General features: G+C 41.5%; 1 protein-coding gene across 1 annotated transcript; it reads right to left on the bottom strand.

Moving 5' to 3' along the window:
- Positions 1 to 300: 300 nt before the first annotated feature.
- Positions 301 to 8535, bottom strand: gja2 (gap junction protein, alpha 2). The gene is made up of 2 exons (XM_061787973.1): positions 8231 to 8535; positions 301 to 6519 (listed from the first exon to the last, which is right to left on the bottom strand). Exon 2 carries the CDS (start codon positions 6492 to 6494, stop codon positions 5430 to 5432), a length of 1065 nt encoding a protein of 354 aa, XP_061643957.1. The 5' UTR covers positions 6495 to 6519; positions 8231 to 8535; the 3' UTR covers positions 301 to 5429.
- Between the last annotated feature and the right edge of the window lie 265 nt (positions 8536 to 8800).

Raw genomic sequence — 8800 nt, 5'->3', positions numbered from 1 at the left:
AAACATGCATGGTAGGTTAATTGACAACTCTAAATTGCCCGTAGGTGTGCATGTGAGTGCGAATGTTTGTTTGTTTGTATGTGCCCTGCGATTGGCTGGCAACCGGTTCAGGGTGTACCCCGCCTCCTGCCCGATGATAGCTGGAATAGGCTCCAGCACGCCCGCGACCCTAGCAATGACTTGGTCCCACCTCTGGTATTTTCTTACTTCCCACACTTGCTGTAAATTCACACAACAACTCACGTGGACACCTGACTTAACGCCCTCAATTAAATATCAATAAATAAGATGTTATTTCCCATGAAATTCTCTCCAGGTGTTTCTTTGAGGTCTGGCATTTAGAACAGAATCAATGGGGTGTCCCCCATGGGCACATTTTTAGTTAACACTGCACTGATGATTAATTCACATTAAAACATTTCTCACTCGTGTTTAAGGGCATTATTAGCACAGAGGGGGTCTGAAAAGTAAAAAGGTTTTGTTTTTAGTGAGGAAAGTCAGATTCAACTTGGTGACATATTCCCCAGAGGTTTAAGTAGCTGCACCAGAAGCAGAACAAAATGAAGATGTCTTGAAAAGAAGAGACTAAAATAGCTCTTGTACACACATAGGACTATATATTTACTGCCCACAACATTAGGTACACCACCCTTTTAATATAACATCCAATACAAGCGCTGTATCAGAAGCTCTGCCACTACAAAGGCAATATAACAACAATAATGGAGTACATCAGTTAGTACATCATACTTGGCGATGTTTCTAATATTTTGTTTAGCTTACAGTATTTAAGGTAGTATTTGAAACCAAACTGCCATACAAAAACAACATGCAGGTATTGGAAACACATGTATGATGCAATACAGTTCTAGTTTTTCACCACTGCAAATTATCATCATCAATCCATTTTCTACGCCACATTGAAATCACTAGAGTTGCAGTGAACTGGAGCCCATTCGAGCTGACTTTGGGAGGGAGGCGAGGGTCATCCTGACCTGGTCACCCGGGTTCAAATCCGGCCTCGCCTGTGTGAAGTTTGCATGGTCTCCCTGTGCCTGCGTGGGTTTTCTCCAGGTACTCTGGTTTCCTCCCACATCCCAAAAACATGCTCGGTAGGTTAATTGATGACTCTAAATTGTCCGTAGATATGAATGTGAGTCCACATGGTTGGTTGTTTATTTGTGCCCTGTGATTGGCTGGCAACCAGTTCAGTTAGCTGGGATGGGCTCCAGCATACCTGTGACCCTAGTGAGGATAAGTGGTGTGGAAAATGGATGGATGGATGGAGGCTCTCGGACCTGGAGAAACCCACACAAGCACGGGGAGTACATACTGTACAAACTCCACACAGAAAGGCCAGAGCCAAGATTTGAACCCCAACTCTTCGAACTGTGAAGCAGATGTGCTAACCACAGCGTAATCAAGCTGCCCTAACACTTCAACCATGATAATAAACATATTGTTAAATTAATCCCTCATGGTGTGAGTTAAAACTGAAGACAGTTATCTTTGCAGTATCATTGCAAAGGTACAATGTGGCGACTTGAGATACGAGTGACCCGACAGTTTTTCGAGATACAAGCTTTCATTCGCCCAATTCTTTCCTTTGACTCATGAGATACGAGCGCTGTAAAGTGGTCGTGACCCCAACTCAACTCACTTCACAATTTGGCAAATAGTGAACAATTCTTCAAGAGGCTTCAAGCTGTGTAACTTCATTTCCAGTTGAGGTTTACTGCCAAACTAAACATAAAATTAGGAGAATTAAAGTATTTAAAGCAAAGACATATTGTAGCTTAGCCTTTAGTCCGCTAGCTTAATGCTACTGCTAACACATAATGGGAAACACATATATCCCGTTAAGTAACAGATATTTACACAAACAGCTTCACATTTAGACATTCAATATAACAGTACTCACATTCATATATTCCTTATCATCTGCAAGGAGCTGAGATGATCTGAGGCACCTATATTGTACAGACTTCTAAGTACAGTACTTATACTGTCCCCAGGTGGCCAAGGCGGACAGCAGCACAATGGCCAATCTATTAATGCAAAATGTGACAGAAACTGTTTTCGATCCATCCATTTTCTACACCGCTTATCCTCTCTAGGGTCACGGGTGTGCTGGAGTATGTCCCAGCTAACTGCGGGCGAGAGGCGGCGTACACACTGAACTGGTGGCCAGCCAATCCCAAAACACATTTAAACAAACAACCATTCGCACTCACGTTCATACCTACGGACAATCTAGAGTCTTCAATTAACCTACCATGCATGTTTTTGGGATGTGGGAAGACACCGGAGTACCCAGAGAAAACCCACCCAGGCATGGGGAGAATATGCAAACTCCACACAGGCGGGGCCGGGATTTGAACCCCAGTCCTCAGAACTGTGAGGCAGATGCACTAACCAGTCTACACCGTGCCACCAGAAACTGTTTTATTATATAAAATTGTATCCAATCCTGTCATTATTGGATGTTTTTATAAAGTACAATATTTTAGAGTGCTATTTTTCTCATTTAAAAAATCTAAATCATTTTGTTATTTGTTTGGGTGAGGCTGGAATAGATCCATGGAATTTCCAGTCATTTCAATGGGTAAATATGATTTCAGATGCGAGTGATTTGAGTTACCAGTGTGGTCATGGAACAGATTAAACTCACATCTCAAGGCACCAATATATATATATATATATATATATATAGAGAGAGTTATTTCTTTTGGTGAGTTTCATTAGCTCAAGCAAGTGTACCTAACGTTGAGGGCGCCGGCTTGAGGATGACCACTGTGTCACATTTTAAGATGTTGTATGTCATCCTGTACATTTTGACCCATCATAACCCATATATGTTGTTTCCATTTGTATAATGGTATTATGAAATTTAAAACCATAATGTAAATTTATGAAGCCATAAGTTACAGATCATGCTCCCACATCATGTTTTTTCCTGGTTTGACTTTCGCATATTTTGAGAAATGTGTTTCTTATTGAACAAGCGCTTGGTGAAACAGGAAAAAATGTGCATACACCAAGACGTCTGAAATCTAATGATCTGTTGTTTGTTTTTAATACATTTATATTAGAACAAACACGCATTTCCTCTTCCCTTCACATCAAGTGTTAACAGGAATATTATTATCACACCAGGCAGGAGGCTTTGTCGTCATGAACATGCTATGTTGTTAACTCATTTACAAGTTATTTGTTTTTGTTTTTTTTAAATACCAGAGGCACCAACATGATTTCCTGGATGAGCTCAATACATTCATGTGTGAGTATACAAACACAGCACAATATGTTTGCAGTTTGCGGGGGTGAGAAGACTGATGAAAGACACTGAAACTATCAGCGGTCCAGTGGTCTTGTTTGTCACCAAAAAAAAAAGGCATTAGCAAGTGGATTTTTGTGACACCCCCACTGAAAGGGAGAAGAAACATGGTGATGACCATAGAATAAGAAATGGAAATTATTGACATATAAGAAAGCTGTATACACATCTTTTTCCTGGCAGTTTAGTACAATATTGCAGAAGCGGCTGTAATAACATCGGACAAGATTGGAATGTACACCAGAAAATGAGTTCTTTACGTGAAGAGACATACCTCCCAAGCACAAGTAGTAATCTCTTTCTATATGCTCATCACCGCAACAATCACTTTAAAGGGTGCCTTGATTGTTTTCATGTTTTACTATTGACAAATTACTTAGTTTTACCTTGTGTAAAAGGTTACTCAAAACATCTTCTGGAAATCATTTCAGTGTGACCCCGGAACAGATTCTTTCTATTACCATTATTTCCATGATGAGAAAATATACATTGTTAAATGTCAACTCATTCTAGTAAAGTGCATAGGTGGGACATGAGAACAAACTTGTTAACGACTATTCGCATATAACCATGTCTGTTGTAGTAGACTAACCTGTGAGAGGCACCACAGTGCCACAGGGTATCCACACTGATAGACGATACAAGGAAGAAGAAAGAGTAGTAGTAGAAGAAATTGAATAAGACAAGACAACTGTTAGCTCATCTGGTAACTGTATTGCAGTTGCCAATTCTTCTTGGTATTTTTCTTCTGGTAAATGATTTGTCAAAGTGTGAGTCACGTACCACGATTAGTACGTAGACTCCCTCTCGTGGTAAGTGAAATAATCCCAAAATTAAATGTTCAAACTGGGCACAGTGTTACAGTGGGTTCAACTTTGTTTTAATCCAGTACAGTTCATTTGTTGAGTACAGTTCAGTTGTATTCACTTTAAGTACAAGACACTGGAATCTATTATTACAAGATATTGGCATCTACAATTTTTTTCTTAACTTTTATGTGCCGTTTGAATCATAATTTAAGTGCAGTGTTAAGATTGTACAATATAATGTTACAATGCCTTTCAATAATATTAAATACTGTATACCTTTTAAGAATAAAACCTCTGCCTGGTGTTACTGGGAGAACTAAGCATTATTTTAGGTGGTACTTGGTGAAAAAAGGTTTGGGAACCACTGATTTAGAGGACACGTTATACAAACACTTAACACAACCAGTTACTCCTCTATTTACTATATACCTTTAAAAGCGAAGCGCTTTTTCCAAATTATCTTTTGTCACAATCGCAGAGTTTGTGGCTTGGCCCAACTCACTAACTGAAGAAAAATCACTCACTGCACACCCTACTCAACAGGAGAATCTCTCAGCATAATCTTTCAGAGAAATATGAGAATTGGGCCTTTGCTGACTTTGATTAAAAAGTGGAGCGGGAATGCTTAAATGCTGCCTTCACTTTAAGTAGATCAGTGGTCGCTAACCAATCGACCACCGTGCCACCCCGTTAAATTCATCCATCCATTTTCCGTACCGCTTCTCCTCACCAGGGTCGCGGGCGTGCTGGAGCCCATCCCAGCTATCCTCAGGCGAGAGGCGGTTTACACCCCGAACCGGTCGCCAGCCAATCGCAGGGCACATATAAACAAACAACCATTTGCAATCACACCTACGTACAATTTAGAGCATTCAATCAACCTACCCCCATTAACGTTTACTTAAATTAGTTTAAATTTACTTTTAGATAGCTCAGTTAAGGATGTGAAAATGAATCAGTTGTAATAGTTCAAACAAAAAATATGTTGGTGGAATTAATTCCTATGAAGAAGTTATTTTGAAGTTAGAGTAACGACAAAAAGCAGCTTTACGGAATGAAGTGTGTGCAACTTTGGAGGTTACACTGTACTGCGTTGCCTCAACAAGTGGACCGTGTGTCATTTCCTGCATCTATTATGAAATCAATGTTTCACAAAACCACTTTTGCGGACCTTGAGAGTCTTATTTGGAATGAGTCAAAACTGTACCACGAATACATAAGTTTCCAAACAGCATTCCGTCCCTTCACCCCAATGTAAGACCACTCAGAAAGAGCAACATGTCTCATATCTTCAGATCATCTATTCTCGTCTTGTTGTTGCTGTGCTTGGCACTGCGGCCTTGCCTGCTCTGCGTGGGTGACCCCGGGGCAGATCCCTCACGCTTCTTCCCTTTCAGGTCACATTCCTCTGGGTTGCTGCTGCTCCTTTCCACCGCCAAGTTGTCCTTATTCTGTTTGTAGGCCGCCTTGCTGTTACAAGGGTGAAAGGACGAGTTGGCGCCCTCAGACAGAGGTGAGAGGTTGTAGCTGGGAGGACGATGCTCTTGGAAGTAGTCTTCATATGTAGGCCCAAACGGCACTTCGGTGTCACTGTGTCCCTTGGAGACGGTCTGGGGTGACTGGTTCCTTCTCCTAAAGGTAATGCCCTGGCGGCACTTGGTGAAGCCCAGGTGATAGATCTCAATGAGGTTGAGGAAGAGGGAAACACTGGCCACACCCAGCATGAATATGATAAAGATGGTTTTCTCGGTGGGACGGGAGATGTAGCAGTTGACCGCGTTGGGACAAGGCGGCCTGTCGCAGGTGTACATGGGCTTCAGCTCAAAGCCGTACAACAGGTACTGGGCCACAATGAAGCCCACCTCAAAGAGGGTCTTAAAAATGACATTAAAGACATAGGTGCGCAAGAGTTCCCCCTGCAGGCGCACATGTCCTTTCTCGTCTCTCATTAGGGCTTTTTTGTGCTTGTGGGCATTCACAACGAGGGTCAGCTTGTGTGGTGGATGTGCTTGAGTCTTCTGTTTCTCCTGTTGCTTCTCCTCCATGCGCACCAGATGCAGGATGTGGCCCAGGTAGATCAGCGTAGGCGTGGACACAAAGATGATCTGGAGCACCCAGAAGCGAACGTGGGAGATAGGGAAAGTGATGTCGTAGCACACGTTCTCGCAACCGGGCTGCTTGGTGTCGCAGGTGAAGCCCGACTGCTCATCGCCCCACACCTTCTCTGTGGCGGCGCTCAGGATCAGGATGCGGAAAATGAACAGTACCGTGAGCCACACCTTGCCCACCACGGTGGAGTGCTCCTGGGCATTTTCCAGGAGCTTTCCTAGAAGGTTCCAGTCCCCCATCGTCTATGTGAGCACAGAGCTGGGACTGGAGGCATCGGGAAAAGGCTGTTTAGTACAAAACCCTTGACATACTTTTTAATCTCTTACTGTATCTGGCAAAAATATAAATTAAATACATTTAGGAACAAAAGTGGCTTTTCAGACCCAAATTCCTCACTACTGTACAGTCCTAAAAGTATGTGATAAAATACAAAAAATAAAAAATATCAATAATCGTCATCATAATAATAATCATAATATTAATCATACATTATTTTTATTGAAGTATAGTCTTCTTAAATGATGGATCATTATAAATACAACAATACTACACCAAATCCTATAATTATTAATAGTGAAACTTTTCCAACACTGCTGCTGCTACTATTACGACTGACAATGCTACTACTCCTACCCCTACAGTTAATAATAAAAACACTGGGTTATCAAATTGTTTTGTATCGCTGAATCCAAAAATGACGTCTGTTTCTTTTGTTAAGGTCAGGTTTTATTGTGCCAAGTTGTTAACAGTTTATTAATCAAATATTAAAAACTTTGCTTACTGTAAATTGAATAGTAGAAATTAATAAAAATACCTGTAAATTGAATGTTATGTCATTGTTCAAAATTCAGGGCATGAGCCTCTAAAGTGAAAATAGTGTCACATGTAAACAAAAACATCTGGCCATAGTTCAAAAGGTTGACCTGATTGAGCAAAATCAATGTGATATTTGGATTCACCACATAAAAATTGTCCTAAATCAGCTAAAGATTCTGAGACAATAAATTTAATTCTATTATTATTAGAACAAAAACAATAACTATTATTATAGTTCTCATAAGTAAATATTTTTGCAATGTACTCCAGTAACCGTCTTGTTCATTCTAGTCTGAAATGTCCAACAGTATGACTATCAGCAACAGCAAAAAAAATACTACTACTACTAATATTAATATTAATTAGGGAGGATTACAGTTACAAGATACGGACAAAGGCTTTGTAACAGTGCAAGTAAAGTCCATAAAGGCATGGTTTAACGAGTTTGGTGTGTAACAACTTGCACAAAGCCCTGACCTCAACCCTGTTTCTCTCGATGAATGAACAAAAAAACATTCCAGACACTCTCCGACATTGAATTCATTCTTCCCATGAGAGTGGACGCTGTTAGAACTGTGAAATTGGGATCATCTCCATATTTTCTTCCATTTCCATTGTTGCTGTAATGGCGAGGTGCCCAAAGCCTTTTGTCCGTATAGTGTACGTATATTACATTACTAAAGCAACACAATTTAACAGTTACAGTAACTATCCTCCTTCCTCCTCTAAAATGCCTTACCAAGTTCAGCAGAGCTTATAGCAAATGAGTCTCAAGACTCAGGCTGTTAAAACAAGTGAACAACTTGACTACTGGTCTATTCCAAGTAGACCCCAACAGGATTATATTTACTTTAAGAGGCTATATATTTGGCATGTGTGGACAAGGAAAGGCAGCTTCCAGTCATGATCCTGCAAGTCGTGGCCCTCGTGGCCCCCGCGGTGGCGACGTGATCAGTGCTCTGAATGAAAGAAACACCAGCTAGACGAGGTTGAAGTTCATATTGGTACTACTGAAATAATGTTCATAATGTCAGCACCTGTAGTGCACGGGGCAAGAATGGGTGGCCCATTCAGAGCAAGTTTAAAATTAATTCTCAAAAGAAATGGCATTAACCCCTTTATGTTGAGAGTTATACATCCAACTTAGCAATACACCCACCTTGTCACCTTCTACATCCCTTGTATTGAACTCCTATGAGTCTTCGGGGGTCCATGAGGCCGAACGCTGCCTTGACGGGCCTCGGAACAAGCGTGATATTCGTAGCCTCTCAGTAATGCCCTTGAATGGACAGGAAAAGCGACTCCGACCAGCCACAGCGTCAGGTCCACACCGAACAGCTCAGGCAGGCAAGATCCAGGACGACCCACCCAAATGAGGTTCTTCCACTGACCACAACACACTACTGGACAAACTCTCAGCCATGTCCGGCCTGCCCCTCCTCCCGTGGTTAAATTTGGCCCAGTGTACTTGAATGTAAACTATTTCAGCCTGTCCACTTGGTTGTCTGAGTGACTGACAGGGCAGCTGGCCAATGATGCGTTCTACTGTGTTTTGTTCAGGCCAGAAGTGGTCCTGGTGGCTAAATATAGTGCAGGGGTCTCTCCTATCATGGGGGGCATGATTTGGAGATGAGTAGGCCTTTGCATCTTCACAGTGGAATGAAAGGCGCAAGAGCAATAATGCAAACCGAGACCATGATAAGTAATTTGAAGGTTTAAATGCTTTGTG

This window comes from Phyllopteryx taeniolatus, chromosome 10 (assembly GCF_024500385.1).
Source record: "Phyllopteryx taeniolatus isolate TA_2022b chromosome 10, UOR_Ptae_1.2, whole genome shotgun sequence".
In the NCBI taxonomy this organism is placed as follows: Eukaryota; Metazoa; Chordata; class Actinopteri; order Syngnathiformes; family Syngnathidae; genus Phyllopteryx; species Phyllopteryx taeniolatus.
Note: the sequence above shows the minus strand (reverse complement) of the source record. Positions and strands in the feature narration are given on the sequence as shown.